The following is a 27,357-nucleotide window of genomic DNA, read 5'->3' on the forward strand; positions in this document are numbered from 1 at the left end:
AGTAGGCAAATGCCTAGAATACCTACAATCAGTAATACAGTAAGTTTATACATTTTGGCAAAATGTAATTATAAGGTCCCTCCCACTTGGCACCCAAAGGTTCTTTATGCAACTTTTTCACATACACCCAGACTCCCGGGATGATGTCGTGTCCTCCTTCGGGTGGATTACCCCAAGTTGCCGATACCTGTCGGGGAAACAGAACTAATAGCATTGGTTAGGTTCTGGCAGTATGATAACAAAGTGTCACTCATTAAGTGAGCATCAGCTTTCCTTAAATCGATAGTTCCTGGCAGCGACATGGGTCTTCCTGTTATAATTTCAAATGGGCTTAGACCTGTAGTTCTGTTCAGGGTTGCCCTAATGCTACATAGCACTATTGGTAGTGCCTGGTGCCATGGTGTTCCTTCTTGGTGATATTTGACAAGCTGTTGTTTCAGAGTTCGATTCATTCACTCTACTTGTCCTGATGATTGTGGATGATAAGGACAGTGTAAATCCCACGTAATGTTCAGTAACCTACAGACTTCTTGGCAGACAGCACCTGTGAAGTGTGTTCCCGGATCTGAGTCAATGCTACTCGGGACTCCCCATCGGGGAATGTAATCCTTACACAAGACCTTTGCAGTGTGATTGGCTGTGGCTCTTTTAGTTGGGACAGCTTCTACCCATCTAGAGAATCTGTCGACCATGACATAGAAACATAGAAACATAGAAAATAGGTGCAGGAGTAGGCCATTCGGCCCTTCTAGCCTGCACCGCCATTCAATGAGTTCATGGCTGAACATTCAACTTCAGTACCCCATTCCTGCTTTCTCGCCATACCCCTTGATCCCCCTAGTAGTAAGGACCTCATCTAACTCCTTTTTGAATATATTTAGTGAATTGGCCTCAACAACTTTCTGTGGTAGAGAATTCCACAGGTTCACCACTCTCTGGGTGAAGAAGTTCCTCCGCATCTCGGTCCTAAATGGCTTACCCCTTATCCTTAGACTGTGACCTCTGGTTCTGGACTTCCCCAACATTGGGAACATTCTTCCTGCATCTAACCTGTCTAACCCCGTCAGAATTTTAAATGTTTCTATGAGGTCCCCTCTCATTCTTCTGAACTCCAGTGAATACAAGCCCAGTTGATCCAGTCTTTCTTGATAGGTCAGTCCCGCCATCCCGGGAATCAGTCTGGTGAACCTTCGCTGCACTCCCTCAATAGCAAGAATGTCCTTCCTCAGGTTAGGAGACCAAAACTGTACACAATACTCCAGGTGTGGCCTCACCAATGCCCTGTACAACTGTAGCAACACCTCCCTGCCCCTGTACTCAAATCCCCTTGCTATGAAGGCCAACATGCCATTTGCTTTCTTAACCGCCTGCTGCACCTGCATGCCAACCTTCAATGACTGATGTACCATGACACCCAGGTCTCTTTGCACCTCCCCTTTTCCTAATCTGTCACCATTCAGATAATAGTCTGTCTCTCTGTTTTTACCACCAAAGTGGATAACCTCACATTTATCCACATTATACTTCATCTGCCATGCATTTGCCCACTCACCTAACCTATCCAAGTCGCTCTGCAGCCTCACAGCATCCTCCTCGCAGCTCACACTGCCACCCAACTTAGTGTCATCCGCAAATTTGGAGATACTACATTTAATCCCCTCATCTAAATCATTAATGTACAGTGTAAACAGCTGGGGCCCCAGCACAGAACCTTGCGGTACCCCACTAGTCACTGCCTGCCATTCTGAAAAGTACCCATTTACTCCTACTCTTTGCTTCCTGTCTGACAACCAGTTCTCAATCCATGTCAGTACACTACCCCCAATCCCATGTGCTCTAACTTTGCACATCAATCTCTTGTGTGGGACCTTGTCGAACGCCTTCTGAAAGTCCAAATATACCACATCAACTGGTTCTCCCTTATCCACTCTACTGGAAACATCCTCAAAAAATTCCAGAAGATTTGTCAAGCATGATTTTCCTTTCACAAATCCATGCTGACTTGGACCTATCATGTCACCTCTTTCCAAATGCACTGCTATGACATCCTTAATAATTGATTCCATCATTTTACCCACTACCGATGTCAGGCTGACCGGTCTATAATTCCCTGTTTTCTCTCTCCCTCCTTTTTTAAAAAGAATGTTAGTGTATCCTTGGCATGAAGGAAGAGATATATAATCAACCTGCAGATGCTGGAATGGTCCACACAGCGGTCTGCTATCAACTGGGCATGTTTTTTAAAATCTCCAACCCCACCAGCTTTTCTGGAACTGTGCCGTCATCTGTTGTGAGGCCAAGTGTCCCCACGAGTGGATCTGTTGGGCTAAAAAAGGCATAAGCGCTTGTGGCGCGACTGGCTTGTCGGTAACTCTTTGTCTCCAGACACTATCTTCACATAGCTTAATTCCTGCCTCAATCCATGTCCATTTTTCCTCTCGGGAGCACTCGCCTTGCATTGTTTGAAGGTCTCGTGTCAGAGTCCTGAGTGCTTTCAATCTGCACATCTGTGTCAGTTCTTCTGGGGGAACGCCCTGTGAGGCGGCATCTTTAGCTGCCTGGTCGGCTAGGGCATTTCCCTGTGCTTCCGTGGTATTTTCCTTGGTATGGGCCTTACACTACAGGATGGACACTTCCTGAGGTAATTGTATGGCCTCTAGTAAGTCTCAGACATCTTTTCCATTTCGGATAGGTGTACCAGCAGCAGTGAGGAATCCTCTTTTCCGCCATAACAGACCAAAGTCGTGAGCAACTCCAAAAGCATAACGCAAATCTGTGTAGACATTAGCTGTCTGTCCTTCTGCTATTCGACATGCTTCTGACAGGGCCCGTAACTCGGCCTGTTGTGCTGACGTTCCTGAGGGTAAACATCCTTTTGCCACTACCTCATATAAGGTTGTAACTGCCCATCCTGCTTTTCTGGTACCATTGTCAACAAAGGAGGAACGACGTGTAAACAGGATGAGGTCTGGGTTGTGCAGAGGCTCCTCTGCTGCTAAGGCTGCTTCTTCTGTTTCTTTTAAAATCTCCACGCAGTCATGCTCTTCACTTTCTCCCCCATCTTGCTCCCACGATTCTGACATCGGGAGCATAGTTGTGGGATTAACTGGGCTGGCCCGGACGATATGGAGATTAGGAGCTTCCAAAACTGCTATCCAGCGGGTCCATCTGCCGTCACCTGCCATCACCTGAGACATTCTTTTCAAAGACAGTAAAGCATGTACGGTGTGGGGACACTTGACAATCAGCTTTTGGTCGAGGACTAGACCTGCAGTGGTCATTACCACTCGACATGTAGCTTCCATGGCCCTTAGGCAACTTCCCCATCCGAGGGCTACCGCATCCAGTTTTGCCGAATAATAGCCAATCGGTCTTTGCCGATCCCCATGTTCTTGTGTCAGTATAGCTGTCATATATCCTTCTTTCTCGTGGACAAACAGGGTAAATGGCTTACCACTGTCGGGGATTCCCAGAGCCGGTGCCGAACACGAAGCCTTTTTCAAACTCAGGAAGGCCTCTTGCTGTTCCTGAGTGAGGGTGATGGCTTCTTTAGAGGCATGTTTCCCCTTTAAGATATCATTCAATGGCTGAGCAAGCTGTGTGAAGGAGTCAATCCAATTTCTGTTAAAGTTACACAATCCCAAAAAAGACCTTAGTTCCTGAATAGTGGTGGGTTTTTTAGCAGCCCGAATGGCTGCAGTTCTATCCTGGGTAAATTCTCTCTTTCCTTGTGAAATCTTTTGTCCCAGGTATACAACCTCTTCTTGGGATATTTGTGCTTTGTCGATGCTGGCTTTATGTCCTTTCAGCCAAAGGTGGTCCAGCAAAGCTCGTAAATCTTGTTCATGCTGTTCTTCCGTGTTTGAAGCTAGCAGGATATCGTCTACATATTAGAAACATAGAAACATAGAAACATTGAACATAGGTGCAGGAGCAGGCCATTCAGCCCTTCTAGCCTGCACCGCCATTCAATGAGTTCATGGCTGAACATGAAACTTCAGTACCCCCTTCCTGCTTTCTCGCCATAACCCTTGATCCCCCGAGTAGTAAGGACTTCATCTAACTCCCTTTTGAATATATTTAGTGAATTGGCCTCAACTACCTCCCCTGTGGATGACAGGGGAGGTAATTCTCATGTAAAGCCATGTGGAATACCGTAGGGCTGTTGTGGAAACCCTGCGGTAACCGGGTCCAAGTATACTGTTGTCCTTGGACCGTGAAAGCAAACCACTGTCGAATTTCCGGTGCCAGAGGCACCGACCAAAATCCGTTGGCCATATCTATAACTGAGAAATATTTATGTTCCAGTTTAAGGGCATTAAAAATGGTGGAGGGATCTGCGACCAAAGGAGCTTTTTGGTCAATACACTGGTTAGCTTTCCTATAATCGACAGTCAAACGCCAAGTCTCATTAGATTTCTGTACCGGCCACACGGGGCTATTGGAGGCGCTATGCGTTTCATTAAGCACCCCTTGTTTCTCCAATTGCAGAATAACCGGTAAGATTCCCGCGATGGCAGTTGGACTGATGGGATACAATTTAGTGCAAGGAGGCTTGGTCCCGGTAAATGACGCAGGCTCCATCTGGAGTAGGCCACAATCATTCTTATCTTTAGCCCATATCGTGTGTTCCTTCAATTCTTCTTTCTTCAAAGTTCGAATTGACCATGTCACCCGACCATCCTCGAAATGCAACGATGAATCTACTTGGATCCATTCCCAAAAGGGGTTGATCTACTGGGCCTATCCAGACCGGCGTGGTTTGTTCATGTGGACCCAGCCCTATAAGTACCAGTGTTGTCCTTTTAATTTCCATTTTATGGCCCCCAACTCCATAGGCTGTACGTGCCCTACCATCCAACGGCAAAACGTCTCCATATTGTAGGGGTAAGCATGTTAATTCTGCCCCTGTGTCTAAAAGACAGTGCACATCCTTATCGCCCACCCTCACAGTTATATATAGCCCATCTCCCCTTTGTTGTATTAGTGCGAGGAGGTGGACCTGGGTTTTTTGCTATCCCAAGTAACTCCTTCTGTTGTATTGTCAGTCGCTTAAATGCTTCTATGAGGTCGTTATCTTGTGACAAGCCTGGTTTGTTGGCTGAGTATCCCTGGCTGCGTCCTCTTCCCCGGCCATGACCTTGCTGTTTTGCCCTGCACGTCTTGGCCCAGTGACCTTCTTTCCCACATTAATGACATTTTCTGGGTAATTTTCCGAATAACTGTTTATCGGAATCCTGGGATTTCCATCCCATAGCCTGTACAGCTCGGACTTTAGCTCCCATATCCCGATCTAATTGGTTACATCGATCCACCAATGCTGCAAAGATTGTTCCTCTACCTTCCCAGTCCGGTAACACTACCTTAAGCATTTTGGACAGTTCTGGCTTTAGACCTGCCACGAAAGCTGCTTTCAGGGGTCCAAACACTTGTTCATCCATTTCCTCATCCATATTATTCATACCCGAATGTTCTAGCCACGTGCATCTAAACCGCTCGTCATACTCCAGGACCTCCTCTGTTCCTTTCTGTTGGCAGGCTGCAATTTTTCCCCAATCTGTTTTAGCTGGACTGAAGGCTTGCAGCCAGTGTTTAATCACCTCCCATCCTGCGTCTAATTCTTGCTCATCCTGCCCCAAAGCTTCTTCTACCTTGTCGTGCAATTTTCTTGTGTTTTTGGCACCATTATGGTAAAAATTTGCACTCCGTCCCAGGGATGAAGTTGATATATATTTCTTAAGCGGTCCAATTGATCCCATGTTTTCACTCCCCCTCTCTTTGGATTGGGTAATTCCTTGGACCATTATCAATTTTCTCTGGGTCTGCCGGATCATGAACTAAGTATTCTGCATGCACCCTTTTCTTCATTTTTTTGGTTCCGCCCTCATCCGCAGTCTCTTCTGATTTGACTACAACTCGTCTTTTTTTAAACAGGGCAAAGCGCACCCCTAATTCTTCATCCTCCGACCCTGTATCATCGGAGGATTCAGAATCCGTATCTATTCCTCGGTCGTGTCTTCGGGTTTGCGCTTTTAATTTATCCAAACATGGGTACCCTGGGAATTGACCGATACATTTTCCTTTTCCTATTACTGTCTCTTGACCTAATGATTTTTTCCATTCTTTAATTTCATCTTTAAGATCTTTAACTTCCGCTTCCGACTTTTCAAGTTCAAATCTTTTCTGTCGCAGCTGTGCACAAGCAGCTTGCAATTGGTCCTTTGTACTGGTCAGTTCTCGATCATGTTGGGAACGCATTATAATTTCATTCCGCTTTGGGATCTGTCCCATAATGGCTAGGGACCATCTAGTTCACTCTTTATTTTTCATACTGGTCGTTTTTCCCCAAACCCTTTTAATCTCGTCCAAGGACCATTGTCCTTTGGAGGTACCGTATTTTTGTTCGATCTTAATACAGGTTTTAGATAAGTTGAATTGTTGCTCTATGTATTCTTTCAACTGTTGGAGGATTTCATCTATCGAAACATCAGGTGGTGCCCGCCCGCCTTTAACAGTTGTAGGCAATTCTTTGCTCTTATCTCCTGCTGCCATAATACTGATTTCTTTACTGGGGTCTCGAGTCGTAGGCTTTCGAGCCGATCAGTGGGTCAGTGATTAATTAACTAACACACCGCCGAAGTTAGACGTCTATGGTACCTCGAGCCGACTACCAACCGGAGGCTTTTGGAATCGCGTAGAAGGAGAGGCGAATTTAGACTTTTGATCGAGGACTTTTATTAAGAGCAATCCTTACCTCAGTATGTAGGTCCGATGTCCAAAATTCAGTTTCTTCCCTCAGCGATCGTGTTCGTGACGCCAAAATTGTTAGATCTCTTAATTTCCAATGAAATACGAACTCCGATTGTAGTTTTAATATAACTTTATTCTGGCAGTAACAACAAGCTTCTGGCTTTAAGGCAGGCCTTTGTCCTTCTGAGACCACATGGCCAAAATGGCTGTACTTATACCTGGTTCAATTTACAGAAAAGAACTCGCCTTCTTTGACCTTATTGGCTCAATTAATAGTCTTTTAACCTTTAATTGGCTCGCTACCCAAAGGTCCTAAAATGTCAAGTTGATTGATGACTTAATGCAATGTGGTCTGTGTTTTTTCAAAACTGCAGTCAGGCTGCAGAGCTTGAATTCTCTATCAGAGACTATTGAAATCTGTTTTGTTTTCCATACAATGTAGTAATGACAGTGATCATAAAGGGATTTGAAAAGGACAAATATTTATTTTCTTGTCAGCGTAGACAGCAAGTACAATTGCCAGCAGTGGAATTGTATATTTGAGGAGATATGCCAAACAGAAGGCAACAACCACAATGACAGCATTAGCTTGCTCGTATTTCTGGAAGCATCATTATAAATGGATCAATCTTTCTGCACAGTTCCCATGCGATTTTGCTTGGAACACTTATTACTCCTCAGCACATTCAGCCTGAATGTATTTCATCACAGATTTCTGGACTTGGAACAAACCTTTTCAGTTTACACAATGTGTTGTGAAGTTTCCCAATGTTATTGCGCAGTCAGACTCAAGAATGCAAAGCAGTCTTGGGGTTTATATAGAATTCATATCCATCAGGACTTCTCTCCCCTAAAAGGCTGTAGATGCTAGGTTACAGAATCATAGAATCATACAGCATAGAAAGAGGCCAGTTGGCCCATCATGTCTCTGCTGAATTTTGAAAGAGCTATCCAATTAGTCCCACTCCCCTGCTCATTACCTAAAACCGTGTAATTTTTTTCCCTCTTCAAATATTTAACCAATTCTCTTTTGAATGTTACTATTGAATCTTCACACACTTTCCACCATGTTAAATTGTGAAATTGACTTCAACAAAACTGGTAACAGCAAACAAAGACCATGGGCTAGATTTTCCATTATTTTTGCATGCATAACGCCCACTTAACGTCCATTTTACCGCTGAAATGAGGTATAACACTCAGATATCGCCCATTTAGCCACAAAATGGAAACTGCCGCCCATTTTTCAGACACTTATCGGCGAGTGTTACTTTTGCCATGTACGTAATGCCGGGAAAAAATAATACCGCCCGCCCACTTTTTTGGGGCGGAATCATCAGAATGGGCAAAACCAACAGCCATAATATCGTCCAGGGTTACTTTCCACATGTAATTAATGCTGTGATTCAATAATACCGACCGCCCACTTTTTTTTGTCATAAAGATCACATTTGCTGAAGCTAACGCCCAAGAGATCGCCCAGCGTCACTTTCACCACCTCGCACACATCTCGCCCACAATATCGTTCACCCAAAACACCGCTCTGAAAAAGGGGAACTGTTCTGAACTAATCACAGCGATGTGGGCACCATTTTTCAAATCGCAGGTCACTTCATTGAAAAGGCTGCTTCAACTTCGGCGGAGTTTGGATTGACTCTGGAGCTCTTCTCAGATGAAGTGACCATCTCAACACACATATTTTCAGACTCTGGACAATTGGGTTTTACTGTCTTTAGTGAGGAAATTATTGCTTTTGATCAATCGCTATTATACTTTCATTGGAATGGGGCCAGCCATTTCTCAGCCTGAATCGATTAATGCGCAGATGCTGCAGAGTGCAAATGGCACAATGTCTAATGCACATCATTATGTGCCCAATCTAAGACTTACCAGAATGAGGAGGAGGTCAAGACCATACACACCCCACACTTACAGGGAGAAGAGGTCTTACCTCGATGTGTGTGAGCAAACCTGCCTTCGGAGACTGCGCTTCCACAAAGTGGTGATCACTGAAATATGCCAGCTCATCAGGCCAGATATGCAGCCTGCCATCAGGACATCACTGTCAAGGTCACCGCGGCACTGTCTTCCTACGCATCCGGTTCCTTTCGGGCCTCCGCGGTTGAGATTTCCCCTCTGTCTCACCATACCACACATCACTGCATTAGACAGGTCACAGAGGCCCTGCACGCGCGTAGGATGGACTTTATCAGCTTCCCCATGACCACAGAGGCTCAGACCAACATGGCTGGGGCATTCTATTGCATTGCTAAGTTCTCCAGGGTGCAGGGAGCAATACAGTGCACTCACATCACCATGCGGCACCTTCTCAGGACCCAGAGCTTTTTCGTAACACAAACGGATTTCACTCCCTGAAGGTCCAACTAGTTGTCGACCACAACCAGATCATAATGGCAGTGAATGCCAGATGTCCGGGCAGCTTCGATGAGGCTCACATCCTGCGTGAGAGCACTGTCTCTGACATGTTTAAGAGTCAGCCACAAGGACAATGCTGGCGATGATCCCCCCTGCGTGACACCCACACCGAGGCCGAGAAGCGATACAACCAGAGCCACAGAGATACACGCAATGTGGTCCAGAAAACAATAACTGTGCTTAAGCAGTGCTTTAGATGCCTGGAGCACTCAGGAGGGGAACTACAATACAACCCTGAGCAAGTAGCTAAATTCATGGTTGTGTGCTCCATGCTGCACAACCAGGCTGTCAGGAGGGGACAAGAATTGCCAGAAGGGAACTGATGGTCCACCTCAGGAGAGAGAGGAAGAGGAGGTTGAAGGGCTGGATACTGAGCTAGGGTCAGACAATCAGGCTGACTATGCAACCATGCCCACTCCCCCTCCAGACCGCAGGAAAGGGCCCATGGTGGCTACATAGCTGCAAGACTATTACATCAGGAGCTCACAAATGAGCGATTTGCCTGAAAGAACGTTGCTGTGATTGACAATGCTGACACACTGCTGTGTGTGTGCGACTCAGACATCAATGGTTCCCATCATCTTGGTGCCAGTTAAAGTTTAAATTGATTCAAGTTAAGTTTTATTTAACCCTTTCATGTTAAGGAATCACCAGTGTGGAACAGTCCAGCTATCTGAGACATTGCGCAACAAGGTTATGTTGAATAAAAAACATTTTATACGAGCATTGGTCTGAAATCATAAGTATCACGGGCAAAAACACTCCACACCCATCGCACCTTTTTGACCATTGACATCAATCAAATGGTCAACATGTCCAGCAACACAGAATACAAATGCAAAGCAGGAGGGTGGCCCCCTACCCCCATACATTACAATAAATTGCATACACCGAGATGGAGATATAACACAGCCATCACCTGCGGACATGCACCTCACTTTCCTTCCCCCCTCCCCTTCTTCTCCCCACCTCTACCCCTTCCCCTCCTCGCTCCATGCCGCCTGGCCGAACAGCTCCTCAGGCGGTGCCTCATGGGGGGGGTGGGGGGGAATGAAGGCAGAGGCAGTGGTTGCAGGGGAACGGGAGCGGGAGCTGCCGAGGTGGGAACATTCTCGGATCCAGAAGCAGGATCTTGGTCCTGCCTCTCATGTGTCGTTGGCACTGGTGGTGCGGAACCTGGGGGTGGAGTGCTGCGCTGGGAGGCCTGTGCCAGCAGTGTTCCATGGCTATTGCCTCCAGGGCCTCCACCATCCATGGAACGTACTCAGTCATGGTGCCGGAGATGGTGGCCAGCTGTCGGGATATGCTCCCCAATGCATCAATGATCTGGTCACCAATGTCTATAGTCCTCCTGGACAACTTTACTATCTCTCCGCTCTCATCTGCTGCTCATGGACCAGACCTGCTGCGTCCATGAAACAGCCGTGGGGTCGACGCTGTCCTGAGGACAAATGGGGTGCCCTGTGGCGAGATGCTTGGGCCCAGAGTGGAGGCGGGAGTGGCCGGAGGACCACCAGATAGCCTTGGGGTGGAATGCCTTCTGGAGCCTGACGATGCAGGTTCCTCAAAGTCCACGCTCTCATCTATAGAAAACAGACCCAGCAGATTGACGGGTGACGGGTGAGAATCGGAGCTCCTCAGCAGATGTAGGATCGTCCGGCGAGTCCGGCCCTGCGCCCGCACCTTCTGGCCTCTGTGGTCTTGCCTGGGGCCGCGCTGCTGGCTGAGCTGCAAAACACAAATGAGGTTATTAGAGGAACAGGGGTGCTAGGGTCACAAGGTGAGTCCAGTGCTACACAGCATATGCAGGACAAAATCATCGTAGACATCACATTTCATGACCATCAACACATTGTGCATTCCAATGATTTTCATGAGGTCAACATTATTTCTAGGACAATTTTAGAAATCATCTATCATATATGATTATTCAGATATGAGTGGGTGTGGCATCTATTGACTTTGCATCACGCAATGGTGTAAGCTTTACTCACGTCGCATCACTTCAGGGTCTGCAAATGGCTGTCCGCGGGTGCTTCCCCATGAGTGTGAACACCTGCTCCTCCATGTCAGTGATAGCGCTGGAGACTGGTGGCCCCCCCACCTGTTCATCTCTGCACGGACCTCATCATCGATAGCTTCTTCTGTAAAAGGTAACAGGACGACATGGCATGAGATCATTGCGTGATATCATTGCTAGGTATTGTCACAGAGACTGATACAAAACATAACCGATAGATGTAATCATAATTATTATGATAATTATCATTCTTTACCTAAAGACGTACACTGTGACTGCGGGCTTTGAGTACAACATTCTCGGTAAAAGTGAAAGACCTCACATCTGATGATAAGTCACTCATGACTCTTACAAATCAAATTATATAAATACATAAGTACATGTAAATAAATGTAATACTTATTTTTGCGAATCTGACAAGGTCATTCCATCGTTTGCGGCTTTGGTTGCTCTCACACACCTTGTTGGTCGCCGATGAGACCACCTCTGCTATCTCGGCCCACATCTTCTGGTAGGCCTTTGGGGTGGGCTTCCCACGCCCTCCCTGGGTCAAATCACCCCAGCGTACTCGACCTCCTGCAGGAGGGAGGCATTTGCCTCATCCGAGAACCTCCTGGTTTTTTTACGCCCTCCAATGTGCTCCTCTCCCAGCTCACTGCTCTCTCTAGCATCAGTCTCAACAGCGTGCTGTGTCGCCTCCTCCTCTCCCTCCCTCCATTATAGGCACCAAATTCGGGCAAATATCTGACTGGTAACAGCTACATTTTTTCCCAATTTGCTCTAAGCTCTAAACTCTCCCTCCTTCCTCCCAAAGCAGCCACAACATACCCACACACGCCTTCAGTCCCTCTTAGCTCCCTCTCTCTGTCTCCTCTTATGCGCATGTCATGATGACCCTTGACCTTCTGAATTGCAGAAATTGAGCATTGCTATGCCGTTACTAAGGACGGCGACACTTTATGGCAGAAGGTCAGAGAGATTTAACGCTACTGCCCATTTCATATTGCTCGCAGTAAAGCCCAATTTCAAAAATGGAGACTAGAGGCTTTGAGAATGGGCGACAAGCCAGTGATCTGAAAACCCATTTTTACTGCCCATGCTGGAAATAACGCCCATTTTTGGGCGATCTGCACAAAAGTGTAAAATCTAGCCCATGTTGTTGTTAAATACCCAACCTACTATCCTACCCTGGCTGGCTTACATGTAACTTACATGTTCCACATTGTGCTTGATTTTTATTGCTTTCTGAAATGGACTTGCATTATAAAAACAATCCATAACTAGGAATGGGCAATAAATGTGGCATTACATGCTATCCATTAGTCCTTAAATCTGAAATGTTTACTATGTTCACAAACTAAAACATTTAATAAAACAAATTTTAAAATAATATTGAAGATTCACCAGAATGATACTGGGGCTAAATGGGTTAAATTATGAGGACAGGTTGCATGCACTTGGCTTGTTGAGGTTTTTAAGGTGAGTAAAGGAGATGATAAGGGAGATAGAGATAAACTATTTCCTCTGGTGGGGGAGTCCAGAACAAGGGGGCATGACCTTAAAATTAGAGCTCGGCCATTCAGGGCTGATGTCAGGAAGCACTTCTTCACACAAAGGGTAATGGATATCTGGAACTCTCTCCCCCGGAAAGCTGTTGACGCTAGATCAATTGAAAATTTCAAAACTGAGATTGACAGATTTGTTTGGCATAGATATTAAGGATTATGGACCAAGGTGGGTAGATGGAGTTAAGATACAGATCAGACATCATCTAATGGAATGGCAGAACAGATTCGAGGGGCCGAATGGTCTACTCCTGTTCCGAGATTCCCAACAAATTTAATAGTCTTCACAAGTTCATTTAAGGGTAATAAAAATGAAGTTTTGTTCTGTGAATCAGCACACCAATGGATTTCTTTATTTGTAAATCTCTTTTTATTGAACATAAAAATACTTTACGTAATTGATTCATCTGAGAGAAAAGTCTGCAAAGGAAACAATTAAGTGAAACATATAGTCAACCTCTCCCAGCATGCAATGCAGGTGCAAGTGGAAATTCAAAATATTTGACACAGGAATCACCATTACAATTGAATTATTGATCATGAGAGAAATGGCTGCGGCTTGTACATAAATTACAGGTAAACAATACACACTTACTTCACTATAATAAATTAATAATTGCTGTAGTTTTGCTCACATTATGCAATGCCTGCACAGTGTGTTAGAAGATGCAGTGCCAGGTACGGTAGGCTCGACCAGCAATTACCAACAAGCTGACTTCCTGATCAGAGTCGAGCCATCAAAGAAAGGTGGATTTCAGGTGCTCCCACAAAGAAATGAAGGTGAAATCAGAGGACAACTCGCGCGAATCAGTGAGTAGCTGGTACATACAGATCTGTAGGGTCTCAGATACAATGTCTGGTCTGTGGTGAGTTAACTGAACTCAGTAGGGATGCTGCGAATGGCCACAATGGCGTTGGGTTAGATAGAGAATAATGAACCAGGATTCTCATTCCTGATGGCTGTCCAGCGACAGCATAATAACATAAGAAATAGGAGAAGGAGTAGGCCATATGGCCGCTCGAGCCTGCTCTGCCATTCAATAAGATCATGGTTGATCTGATCTTGGCCTCAACTCCACTTTCCTGCCGGTTCCCCATAACCCTTGATTCCCCTATCGTTCAAAAATCTGTCTATCTCCACCTTAAATATATTCAGTGACCCAGCCCCCACAATTCTCTGGGGCAGAGAATTCCAGAGATTCATGACCCTCTCAGAGAAGAAATGCCTCCTCTTCTCCATCTTAAATGGGCGACCCCTTATTCTGAAACGATGCCCCCAGTTCTAGATTCTCCCACAGCACCTCCCAAATCTACGACCTGTACCACATAAAAGGACAAGGGCAGCAGGTGCATGGGAGCACCATCACCTCCAAGTTCCTCTTCAAGTCACACACCATTCTGACTTGGAAATATATCGCCGTTCCTTCATCGTTGCTGGGTCAAAATCCTGGAACTCCCTCCCAAACAGCATTCTGGGAGTACCTTCACCTCACAGACTGCAGCGGTTCAAGAAGGCGGCTCACCACCACCTTTGCAAGGGCAATTAGTGATGGATAATAAATCCTGGCCTTGCCAGTGATGCTCACACCCCATCAATTAACAACCCCATCTCCCCCGCCCCCCCCCTTGCTGAACGTGCATTGCATGTGTGGCAGAATGAAGAGGACAGGATTAGGCTCAACTCTGGTGATCCTTGTGTAAAATAGTTTGCTAACCTACCTATTTGACTCAATGTTTGCCCTCCAGAACTAGACTGCAACTGGGGAAATGCACCCCAGCAAGCAGTCAACACCGTCAGGAGTCTCGGAGAGAAAATTGGAAAGATTTTTTTTTTAACTCAGCCTTTAATTCACCCCGGGGCAGGACTGCTACCCGTCACATTGGTCATTTGTAGAGTAACATTAACAGAGGCCCGGTAGTGGGTCATTCTTCTGCCCTCTCAATTAGGATAGGCTGCTTAGCCTGGAGAGGGAAGATAATGCAAATAGCTTCCATAAAAATAAATGGTTTTGATTCAGACTGTTATGGGCCAAGAACTGTTAAATATTTTCTACATTTCCAGATTTACTACATCTTTACACTGCTCTGATATAGCCTATGTAGTATTTGATTACTGGTCTGGTGCCTACCTCTGGTATGGTTGTGTAGTATTGACATAACAACATCAGTCACATGTATGGAGAGATCACAGAAGTTACCGTGTTAGCCCTTATTCAAAATCTGAAATGTTATATTTATGATCCCCCATGAGGTGCTGACTGATCGAGTGTGTGTTTCCAGCATTTTCAGTTCTCATTTCAAAGCGCTTAACATCCTGATAATGTAATAAGGCGCCTATATAAATGCAAGTTATTTACCTACTGGTCCTAGGCTATTCTCTAGTAAGTCCTGGATAGAATTTATAAACTGATATAATGCCAGTCTCTGGTAAGGCATGGATAATATTTACATACCATTGTGGTGCCAGTTTCTGGTAAGGCATTGATATTATTTACATGCCACTCTCCTGCCAGTGTCTGGTAAGGGCTGGTTAGTAGTTATATACTAATCTGGTGCTAACTTCTGATACTTAAAGCCTGGATAGTTGCCAAACAAGTGTTATAAAATTCGGTACTACTAAGATAACAATGTTACAAAACTACCCCCTTTGATTTAGCTTTGTCTGTTACGCTTGTGATCTGATGAGTGGCTGGATGTGAATTTTGTTTAATCTTAAAAACTGTAACATTTTATTTTCACCATTTCCTAAAACCTAGATTTTCGAAAGTGAAACATTATAGGGTCGGTTTTGAGTTTTGGGCGACTATTCTCGAAGTGAGGAAGCAGCAGTAATTTTGAGTCTCATTAACATTGGGCCAACGAGCTGTAGCGGAGCCAAACGGGTTTCCCAATGTAGCTCGCTGGATTGAGGCCTACCAAAATTTGACCTCCCCGGCTGGCAGAAAGGTAAGTGCATGGGGAAGGGGAGGCACGATAGCGGAGGGGAAGTATCAGGATGGCAGCGGCCCATATTATTAATGTGGGGACCAGAGGAGCACTCCTGCTCCTCCTGGCCTGACAAAATAACATCAAGCTTACTCTGGCCGAGTCTTTTCTCTAATTTTGTCCATGGGAAATGATCGAAGCATGCCATTTCCAAACCATAGGACCCCAATTTGTTTATTGAAATGGGCCTACAGCATGAAGCAGGCAGGCACAAGGGGTGCCCAGTGGTAGGCCTCTTTCAAAATGGCTTCATCTGCATTGTCAGGGTTAACGGGGAGGTAAGGTTATCGACCCCATTTTGAGGCCATTACTACCCCGTTAATGCCAGGCGATACAAGTTAAAATCAACCCCTATGAGTGCTATTAGACTCTATTACACACAACTAGACATATGAATGATTCGGATTGTAGAATAGGGCTTCAAAATTCAGTGAGATGCCTTAATATTGCTGGTATGTCCAGATAACTTTGCCTCAGTGTACAACATTCCATTTAAGAGAATGGCAGCAGTTTCTATGCCATAAATGAGACTGACTCAGTATTTTCAAAGTCTATAAATAAATGTTCAATACTTTCTTTAAATGCTTTTTTCTGATATGCCCAATGAAGGTGTACTTAAAGTGCAATTCAAAATGTCAAACGTTCTCCTCTCCTGGATCAGGGCAGCGTTGTTTTGTGCGCTGACTCCTGGTATGGTAGTCTCCTGCATTATTGTGCATAAGCTGGCTTTAGTCTGTGAAGGAGCCTCGGAATGAATCTTGGCGAGGCCAGTGTGATTCTCCTGAGGGATACTGAAAGGGTGAGCTGCAGCCTCCCATGCTCGCTGGCTTGTGAAGTCTGCAAAAGAATGAGTCAAGGCACCAGCTCTGTGGCAGGCTTCCCTGTGCAACGCTTTGCTTTCGTCTTTTGCTCGGACTGAGGCGTAGCTGGTGGCAATGCTGTTGGTATACGAGAGTGGTGTCTGCTGGCCACTGGCCCAGCCCACCCTGCGTGCCTGGCCGTCCCTTGCAGCGCTCACCGTTCGCTTCAGTCGCTCGCACCCCATGGTAAGAAGCTTTTTCCGACAGAGTATGTACACCCAGGGATCCAGGATTGGATTGAATGAGGCAAAACGGATGGCTAAAAGGTCACCACGGTAGTCCAGTTTCTCGCCTGCCTGGATCTGTGCAGGGCCATACAGCTGATTCACAAAAATGCGTATCTGATTGGAAAAAAAAATGAATGCATTAATTTAAAATACTTATTTAATCTCACCAGCCATTCAATTAGGCACAGATCAGCAGAAGGGATTTCCCTTCCACCTAACTGGGTTCAGTTTGTTTTTTTAACTGCTATTCATCTGCATAATCTTTCCAGAAAGTGACAAAGTCTCGGACCTACTAGATTATAATCTACTATTACAATGTTAACTCTGTTTCTCTCTCCACAGCTGCTGCTTAACCTGCTGAATATTTCCAGCTTTTCTGTTTTGTTTTGAAGAGCTGAATTGGTTAATTAACATGTGAATCACTTCTCCAGCATATACATGCTTTTTTTTTCTGTTACAGATAATAGGGATAGAACTTTACAATGAAAACAGGAAATGCTAAAGACATACAATAGTTCCACCATCATCTGTAGAAGAGAAAAAACAAGTTAATGTTTCAAAACTAGGTCCTGGTAGGGTACATTTTGCATGCAGCCACACATAATTTTCCGATATGCACTGGCTACATGCAAGGTCCTGCCAGTAACAAGAGGTCTTGCAAAATTTACTTTTTTGTCTACAACCAAACATTAACATTTCTTTGCTGTGCATTTCCAATGTTTTCTGTTTTATTCCAGATTTTTTGAAATTTCCTTGCTTTTATTTGGGATGTAGCTTTGAGCATTTCACACCTGAAATTCAAAGTGTGTTTAATAAAAATTATTGCTTATTCATTTATAATTATTGCTTGTTTTATAATTAGAATCTACTATTACAATATGGTTAGCGTAGTTGTGGAAAAGGACAAGGAACGATAAAACATAAAAATACTCAAGTCTTTCTTTTCTTTCTTTCTATCATAGAAACATAGAAAATAGGTGCAGGAGTAGGCCAACTGGAGGAGGGCTAATTTCTGTGTATTGAAAAGAGATTTGGCCCAGGTGGATTGGAACCAAAGCTTGGCGGGTCAAACGGTAATTGTCAAACGGTAATTGAGCAATGGGAATCCTTCAAAGAGGAGATAGTTTGGGTACAGACTAGACACATTCCCACTAGGGGGAAAGGAATGGCATCTAAAGCAAGGGTTTCCTGGATGACTAAAGATATAGAGATTAAAATGAAAGAGAAAAAGGAGGCTTATAATATATGTCAGGGTCATCATGCTGTAGAGAACCAACCTGAATTCGGAAAGTGCAAGGAGAATTGAAAAAGGAAATAAGAAAGGAAAAGGGATTGTATGAGAATAGAATAGTTTCCAGTGGCAGAAGGATCAGTAACCAGAAGACACAGATTGAAGGTAATTGGCAAAAGAGCAGAGTACTAATGAAGCAGTACTTGGTAAAGAACATAAGAAATAGAAGCAGGAGTAGACCATTTGGCCCTCGAGTCTGCTCTGCCATTTAATAAGATCATGGCTGATCTGATCATAGACTCAGCTCCACTTCTCTGCCCGCTCCCCATAACCCTTTACTCCCTTATCGCTTAAAAATCTGTCTATCTCCACCTTAAATATATTCAATGACCCAGCCTCCACAGCTCTCTGGGGCAGAGAATTCCATAGATTTACAACCCTCTGAGAAATTTCTCCTCATCTCAGTTTTAAATGGGCGGCCGCTTATTCTAAGACTATGTCCCCTACTTTTAGTTTCCCATATGAGTGGAAATATTCTTTCTGCATCCACCCTGTTGAGCCCCCTCATTATCTTATGTTTCAATAAGATCACCTCTCATTCTTCTGAACTCCAATGTGTATAGGCTCAACCTTTCCTCAAAAGTCAACCCCCTCATCTCCGGAATCAACCGAGTGAACCTTCTCTGAATCTCCTCCAATGCAAGTATATCCTTCCTTAAATATGGAGACCATAACTGCACACAGTACTCCAGGTGTGGCCTCACCAATACCCTGTACTGTTGTAGCAGGACTTCTCTGCTTTTTTACTCTATCCCTCTTGCAATAAAGGCCAACATTCCATATGCCTTGCTGAATTACTTGCTGTACCTGCATACTAACTTTTTGTGCTTCATGCACAAGGAGACCGCAGGTCTCTCTGTACTGTAAAATAATGAGACTAAAGGTGGACAAGCCCTCTGGACCTGATAGCTTACATCCAAGAGTCTTAAAAGAAGTGGCTGCAGAGATAGTGGATGCATTAGTTGTAATCTACCAAAATTCCCTGGATTCTGGGGCGGTCCCAGCAGATTGGAAAACCCCAAATGTAACACCCCTATTTAAAAAAGGAGGCAGACAAAAAGCAGGAAACTATAGACCAGTTAGCCTAACATCTGTCATTGGGAAAATGCTGGAGTCCATTATTAAGGGAGCAGCAGCGGGACATTTGGAAAAGCATGATTCAATCAAGCAGAGTCAGCATGATTTTATCAAAGAGAAATCATGTTTGACAAATTTGCTGGAGTTCTTTGAGGATGTAACGAGCAGGGTGGATAAGGGGGAACCAGCGGATGTGGTGCATTTGGATTTCCAGAAGGCATTCGATAAGGCACTATATAAGAGGTTACTTCAAAAGATAAAAGTTCACGACGTTGGGGGTAATATATCAGCACGGATAGAAGATTGGCTAACTAACAGAAAATAGAGAGTCGGGATAAATGGATAATTTTCCGTTTGGCAAATAGTGACTAGTGGGGTGCCGCAGGGATCGGTGCTGGGTCCTCAACTATTTACAATCTATATTAATGACTTGGATGAAGGGACCGAGTGTAATGTAGCCAAGTTTGCTTATGATACAAAGATGGGTGGGAAAGCAAATTTGAGGAGAACACAAAAAATCTGCAAAGGGATATGGACAGACTAAGTGAGTGGGCAAAAATTTGGCAGATGGACTATAATATGGGAAAATGTGAGGTTATCCACTTTAGCAGAAAAAATAGAAAAGCAAATTATAATGTAAATGGAGAAAAATTGCAAAGTGCTGCAGTACAGAGGGACCTGGGGTTCCTTGTGCATGAAAGACAAAAAGTGAGTATGCAGGTACAGCAAGTAATCAGAAAGGCAAATGGAATGTTGGCCTTTATTGCAAGGGGGATAGAGTATAAAAGCAGAGAAGTCCTGCTACAACTGTACAGGGTATTGGTAAGGCCATACCTGGAGTACTGCATACAGTTTTGGTCTCCCTATTTAAAAAAGGATATACTTACATTGGAGGCTGTTCAGAGAAGGTTCACTAGGTTGATTCCTGAGATGAGGGGGTTGACTTATGAAGGTAGGTTGAGTAGGTTGGGTCTATACACATTGGAGTTCAGAAGAATGAGAGGTGATCTTATTGAAATGTATAAGATAATGAGGGTGCTCGATAAGGTTAATGCAGAGAGGATATTTTCACTCATAGGGGAAACTAAAACTAGGGGACATAGTCTCAGAATAAGCGACCGCCCACTTAAAACTGAGATGAGGAGGAATTTCTTCTCTGAGAGTTGTAAATCTATGGAATTCTCTGCCCCAGAGAGCTGTGGAGGCTGGGTCATTGAATATATTTAAGGCGGAGATAGACAGATTTTTGAGCGATAAGGGAGTAAAGGGTTATGGGGAGCAGGCAGGGAAATGGAGCTGAGTCCATGATCAGATAAGCCATGATTTTATTAAATGGTGGAGCAGACTCGAGGGACCAAATGGCCCACTCCTGCTCCTATTTATTATGTTCTTATGTTCTAGGTGACATGAGGAAAATAAAATGTATGCAGCGAGTAGTTATAATCTGTAATGCACTGCCTGAAAAGGTGGTAGAAGCAGATTCATTAAGAACTTTCAAAAGGGAATTGGATAAATACTTTATCAAGCTGCAAATTTTGCAGGGCTATGGTGAAGAGCAGGGGAGTGGGACTAATTGGATAGCTCTTTCAAAGAGCTGGCACAGGCACAATGCGCTGAATGGGCTTCTTCTGTGCAGTATGCTTCTATGATTAGTGGGTAGTATAAAAGGGAACACTAAAATCTTTTATTAACATACAAATAGTAAAAGTATAGTCAAAGGAAGGGTGGGGTTGATTAAGGACCAAAATGGAAATCTTCTCGTGGAGGCAGAGAGCATGGCTGAGGTACTGAATGAATATTTTGCATCGGTCTTCACAAAAGCAGTGCATGCTGCCAAAGTCACAGTAAAGGAGGAGGTAGTAGAGAAATTGGACAGGATAAAAATAGATAAAGAGGAGGTACTTAAAAGGTTGGCAGCGCTCAAAATAGAAAACTCGCCAGGTCCAAATGGGATGCATCCTAGGTTGCTGAGGGAAATGAGGGTTGAAATAGTGGAAGCTCTGGCCAAAATCTTCCAATCCTCCTTAGATGTGGGAGTGGTGTGAGAGAACTGGAGGATTACAGATGTTACACAATTGTTCAAGAAAAGGGGAGAGGGATAAACCCGGCAATTATAGGCCAGACACCCAACGTTAACATCAGTAGTGGGAAAACCTTTAGAGACAATAACGTGTGACAAAATTAATTGTCACTTGGAAAAATATGTGTTAATCAATGGCAGCCAGCATGGATTTTTTTAAAGGCAAATCATGTTTGACTAACTTGATTGAGTTCTTTGATGAAGTAGCGAAGATGGTGGATGAGGGTAGTATGGTTGATGTTGTGTATATGGACTTTCAAAAGGAGTTTTATAAAGTGTCACATAATCGACTTGTTCACAAAATTGAAGCCCATGTGATTAAAGGGACACTGGCAGCATGGATACAAAATTGGCTAAGAGACAGAAAGCAGTGCGTAGTGGTGAACGGTTGTTTTTCAGACTGATGGGAAGTATACAGAGGTGTCCCCCAGGGGTCAGTATTAGGATCATGTTCTTTTTGAAATAAATATATATTATTGACCTGGACTTGGCTAGACAGGGCATTATTTCAAAGTTTCCAGATGACATGAAACTCGAAAAGTAATAAACAGTGAGGAGGATACTAACTGACATCAGGAGGATAAGTTGATAGGCAGTTAAAAAAGCATATGGGATCCATGGCTTTTTAAATAGAGGCATAGAGTACAAAAACAAGGACGTTGTGTTAAACCTTTATAAATCACTAGTTCGGCCTCAGCTGCAGCATTGTGTCAATTCTGGGCACCACACTTTAAGAAGGAAATCAAGGAAAGTTTCAACCTGTACTGACTGTGACTTTCTACACAATCACAACCAGAGCTCACTGTAAACTTCTATATAATCACAATCAGAACGTGGCATTGTAAAGATCTATAGGCAACTGAAAAAGGTCAAATTTCTCATTTAAAAAAATACTTGCCTTTATAAAGCACCTTCCAGACCTCAGAACATCCCAACGTGCTTTACAGCCAATTAAGTACTTTTTGGAGTGTAGTCACTGTTGTAATGTTGGAAATGCAGCAGCTAATTTGCACAGAGCAAACTCCCACACACATCAATGTGATAATAATCAGGTCTGCTTTTGTTATGTTGATTGCGGGATAAATATTGGCCAGGACCCAAGGAAAACTCCCCTGCTCGTCTTCAAAATAGTGCCATGGGATCTTTTACATCCACCTGAGAGGGCAGACAGGGTTTCGGTTTAACATTATCACATTGCTAGTTGTGGGAGCTTGCTGTACGCAAATTGGCTGCCGCGTTTCCTACATTAAAACAGTGACTACACTTCAAAAAGTACTTGGCTTTGTATACTAAGTACTACGCCCAGTGGTCCTGAAAGGCGCTATATAAATGCAAGTCTTTCTTTTTTCTTAATGTCTAATCTGAAAGGGCACATCCACTGGATTGTCAGCCTAGATTTTTGTGCTCAAATCTCTGGAGTGGGACTTGAACCCATAAATTCAGACTCAGAGGGAGAGTGCTAATCACTGAGCTAAGCCTGACACTAGTATGACACAGGTAGTATGTGTATAAGTCATACCTTCATGGTGTACTTAGATAACCCTTAGATATAAGAACATGCCTTCAACAACATGATTTTCACAGATATATTTACCAAAATATCCATCACAAAACGTGTGCGATGTCTATACTAGATCTGATAGATCTCATGTCAGAAATTCAGTTTCTGGATGCGTTATAACCTGACTGATGATGTTTCTGTTTAAACACATCAATTCATATTTCGCCTTTGAGAACTGTAGCAACATTTCAACACTCAAGTCAAAATCAAGCGCGACTGAACTATTTGTTGGGTAGAATATTACAAATTAAGATCTGTCCCTTGGTTTCGCTGATTATATTTCTGAACACATTCAAAATTAAGAATAACAGACTTTAAAACGTTTTAATTTCAACTGAACTGTGAGACAACACTCAAATGGTTAAAATATAAAACGGAGAATTTTAAATATAACGATTTAATATTTCATTATTGTTTTGACGTGGTGAATTCAAGCCGATACAGTTCTCAATGGGTCACCCTAAATCTGTCTGGGATCAGTCCCAATCATTAAGTGCAAACATTTTTCATTTAAATTGCTTATTTACATTCAGAGTAGTGATCAGGCAGAAACTCTCCCAAGTTCTCCATCTCCCTTTTTTTTATATAAAAGTGTTTTTATCTCTCTCCTCGCTTACCACCAGAGGGATGGAGCAGACCAGGAAGACTATGGTCATGAAGACCAACAGCCAGAACATCTGCATCTCCGCTGCGGAGGTTGCGAGGGTGGGGAAGCGGCGGCCCCTGGAGCTTCCCGGGGCGGTAGCATCGCCCCTCCCCATGGACCTCTTCCTCATGCTGATTAGCGTGGCACAGACGGACAGGTTGCACAGGACGGTGACCAGGATCAGGAAGGCGCTGAAGCCCCCGTACATGTAGGTGTAGGAGGCGGACACCGTGCTGTTGGCTCTCCAATCCACAAAGCACCAGGTCCCGGGGAAGTGCCTGACGTTGCTGCCCAGCCCGAAGAAGGGCAGGATGCAGAAGACCAGGTTGAGCAAGTAGGCGCCCATCAGGGCCAGTCGGGCCAGCCCCTTGTCGATGTACTGGCTGTAGAAGAACGCGTGGTTGATGGCCAGATAGCGCTCAAAGGACATGGCGCACAGGATGGTCATGCCCGCCGAGCCGAAAAAGAGCATGGAGAAGGAGAAGAAGTGGCAGAGTGGTTGTCCCCCGGGCCAGTGCTGGGTTAGATAGGTGGCTATCACCACCGGGCTGGTGCAGCAAGTCCCCAGCAAGTCGGTCACCGCCAGCCCGCACACCAGCGTGTAGAAAGTGGTCTCTTTCTGCTCTTTCTTGGAGACGCACAGCACCACGATGGCGATCAGATTGCCCACCACCCCGACGGCGAACATGCTGGCCGAAGTGGCTACGTGGCTGGACTTGATGTTTAAAGACACCGAGCCGTTAGTTGAGGTGTCATTAACTTCCTCCCAGCTCGATTCGTTCAGAAACTCAGTCATCACGGCCAGCATCCTTCCGAGCAAGGGTTTAATAACAGCACCGCACCAGGAATGTAGGAACCCCCACCACACACACACACACAGTGCCTGGCGCTCACCGGTCTGAAAGCTGCAAGGGAACCCGAGCACTTACACTGCAGGGCAAACCTTGGGCTTCTCTCGTCTCCCCTTGTCGCTCTTTGCCACACCGCTTTCTTGCTGTGCTGGCTGCAGTTCTGACTCTCTCACAACGCGCGCTCCCTTTTTTAAATCCGAAGCTGCCGCCTGCAGGTGACACAAGTGGAGATCACCGACGTCACATTCGCGCGTTTAAGTCGTGGATGTGACAACAGCAACATGGCACTGCTAACGGGTAGGGCCTACCGGGACCCTTTCCCATCTGCAGAGACTGCATCTCCATCTTCAAATAAGGAATGCAGGAGCAACTTCCTCACTCAATGGTGAGAATGTGGCAGTTACTACCATGAGGAATAGTTGAAGAGAATATATAGATGCAACTAAGGGGCATAAGTACATGTGGGAGAAAGGAATCAAGGTTCTGCTGATAGAGTTAGATGAAGAGGAGTGGGAGAACATGTGGAGAATAAACACCAGCATGGACCAGTTTGGTCGACTGACCTGTTTTTGTGCTATAAATTCTACATAATTCTATGACTTCATATCTAGAAATAACTATCTAATTTGATTATGCCATCTAATACAGTCAAATTGTGTTTTAATACTTCTTGCTTAAAGTAAATGACTTTAGGCATGGCATTTTGATAGCTTTCTCACTGCGTTTTCCCCTTTCCTTAAGTTTTCTTTCTTTGGCTGCAGAACCAACTCCTTTCAACCTTTCACATACTGAGGGAAGCTTTAGGTGAGTCAGAGCTCGGATAAATGTAAGCCTCCTGTTCCCAGAGTTCGTTATTCAGTTTGTATTTCAGTACTGGGGGAGGAGAGCAGTGCGTCTGAGCTGAAGTTAATTGGCCAAACTCAGATTCGGAGCTATCAGATTTATAACATGTCACAGCACACACTCCTATTAACAATTAAGAGTACATTAAACATTCTTCATTTCTTGCTGCTTATATACTTTCTCAGTTTCTGATTCTGTCTGTGAACTCGGTTTTAATTTTTCTTTCCCATTATCCACATTTTTAAATACGCATTTAACGAATATTTGATCCCAGTGATCAGTGACATCACTGTAATATAAGGAGCATGTGTCCCCTTGTGCAAATTGCTGCACACACATACTTTGTGATCATTTATATATATTGGGCTCTATTTTCCTCTTTGCCAATTTTTGGCGCCCAAGAGGATGTAAGTCTGTTTTTTTTGTGCTTGTTTGCGCCGAAAAAATAATACAATTTTCGCCAAAGTAAAATTTAATTTTGGCACGCTACCCAAAGTTGAATCTGGGGGTGGAGCTTCAAGTGTGCGCCAAAAAGTCAGTGAGCATGAGCCGGAAAAAAAACGTTTCCCGCGTGACGGGTGTGTCCGCGCATCCATAGTGAACTTCCTGGTCTGGGTCAGTAGCTGGTGAGAACACATTGGGATCGGAGCTGGATCTGGACATTTAAATTTTAGCTGCAAAAGATGGATCCAAGGGAAGGGGAAGGAGAAGGAGAAGGTGAAGGGGGAAGTTCCAAGAGATTTCAAGCAGAAGAAATTTAGCCCCTGGTAGATATCATTGAAAGAAGATGGGATGTGTTTGAGAACATGGGAAGAATGGGACAAAATAAACTGAAACCCTCTCTACTAGCAAAGCTTTGGGAACAAGTTGCAGAAGAGTTCAGTGCAGTGGCCATGACCCCGAGAAGCGGTGTGCAGGTCAAAAAGTGGCAGGACCTTGGCCAAGCAGTTTCTGCAAGTATTTATGCACTGCAATTACATTTGTAAATGTGACTAATGTTTGTGTGTGTGTGTGTGTGTCTGTGTGGCCACCATAGCAGAACGACCCTCTCTTAAAAGGTTCTATTTTCATATTTGCAGAGGAAGGTGCCACAGATCAACCGAGAAAGATCAAAAACTGGAGGAGGTGCGCCAAGTCATCATCATAGGCAGTCCCTCGAAATCGAGGAAGACTTGCTTGCACTCTAAAAGTGAGTTCTCAGGTGACTGTACAGTCCAATGTGGGAATTACAGTCTCTAACAGGTGGGGCAGATAGTGGTTGAAGGAAAGGATGGGTGGGGAGTCTGATTTGCCGAACGCTCATTCTGCTGTCTGCTATATTTCTGCATGCTCTCGGTGACGAGACTCGAGGTGCTCAGCACCATCCCGGATGCTCTTCCTCCATTTTGGGCGGTCTTGGGCCAGGGATTCCCAGATGCTGGTGGGGATGTTGCACTTTATCAAGGAGGCTTTGAGGGTGCCCTTGAAACGTTTCCTCTGCCCCCTGGGGCTTGCTTGCCGTGTAGGAGTTCCGAATAGAGTGCTTGCTTTCGGAATCATGTGTCAAGCATGCTGATGATGTGGCCTGCCCAACGGAGCTGGTCGAGTGTGGTCAGTGCTTCGATGCTGGGGATGTTGACCTGAGCAAGACCACTGACGTTAGTGCGTCTGTCCTTCCAGTGGATTTGCAGGATCTTGCGGAGGCTGAGCTGGTGGTACTTCTCCAGCGCTTTGAGGTGTCTGCTGTATAAAGTCCATGTCTCTGAGCTATACAGGAGGACAGGTATCACTACTGCCCTGTAGACATAAGCTTGCACCAGATTTGAGGTCCTGGTCTTCAAACACTCTCTCAGGCGACCGAAGACTGCGCTGTCATACTGGAGGCAGTGTTGGACCTCGTCATCGATGTCTACCCTTGCTGATAGTTGGCTCCCGAGGTATGAAAAAGGGTCCATGTCCAAGGCCGCGCCATGGATTTTGATGACCGGGGGGCAGTGCTTTGTGGTGGGGTCAGGTTGGTGGAGGACCTTTGTCTTATGGATGTTTAATGTAAGGTCCATGCTTTTGTACGCCTCGGTGAAGATGTTGATGATGGCTTTGAGTTCGGCCTCTGAATGTGCGCAGATGCAAGCGTCGTCCAAGTACTGTAGTTGGATGACAGAAATAGGCCAATTGTGCCTACTGCG

General features: G+C 44.8%; 1 protein-coding gene across 1 annotated transcript in view; it reads right to left on the minus strand.

The window, feature by feature from the left end:
- ptger4c (prostaglandin E receptor 4 (subtype EP4) c) overlaps positions 1-24,306 on the minus strand; it is a 36,047-nt gene extending 11,741 nt beyond the window's left edge. Inside the window, exons 1-2 of the mRNA XM_070888220.1 lie at positions 23,470-24,306; positions 16,372-16,957 (exon numbers count right to left, since the gene is read on the minus strand). Coding sequence (XP_070744321.1) covers positions 16,372-16,957; positions 23,470-24,306 — 1,423 coding nt within the window. The remainder of the gene's footprint in view (positions 1-16,371; positions 16,958-23,469) is intronic.
- Between the last annotated feature and the right edge of the window lie 3,051 nt (positions 24,307-27,357).

This window comes from Pristiophorus japonicus, chromosome 8 (assembly GCF_044704955.1).
Source record: "Pristiophorus japonicus isolate sPriJap1 chromosome 8, sPriJap1.hap1, whole genome shotgun sequence".
Classification (NCBI taxonomy): Eukaryota; Metazoa; Chordata; class Chondrichthyes; family Pristiophoridae; genus Pristiophorus; species Pristiophorus japonicus.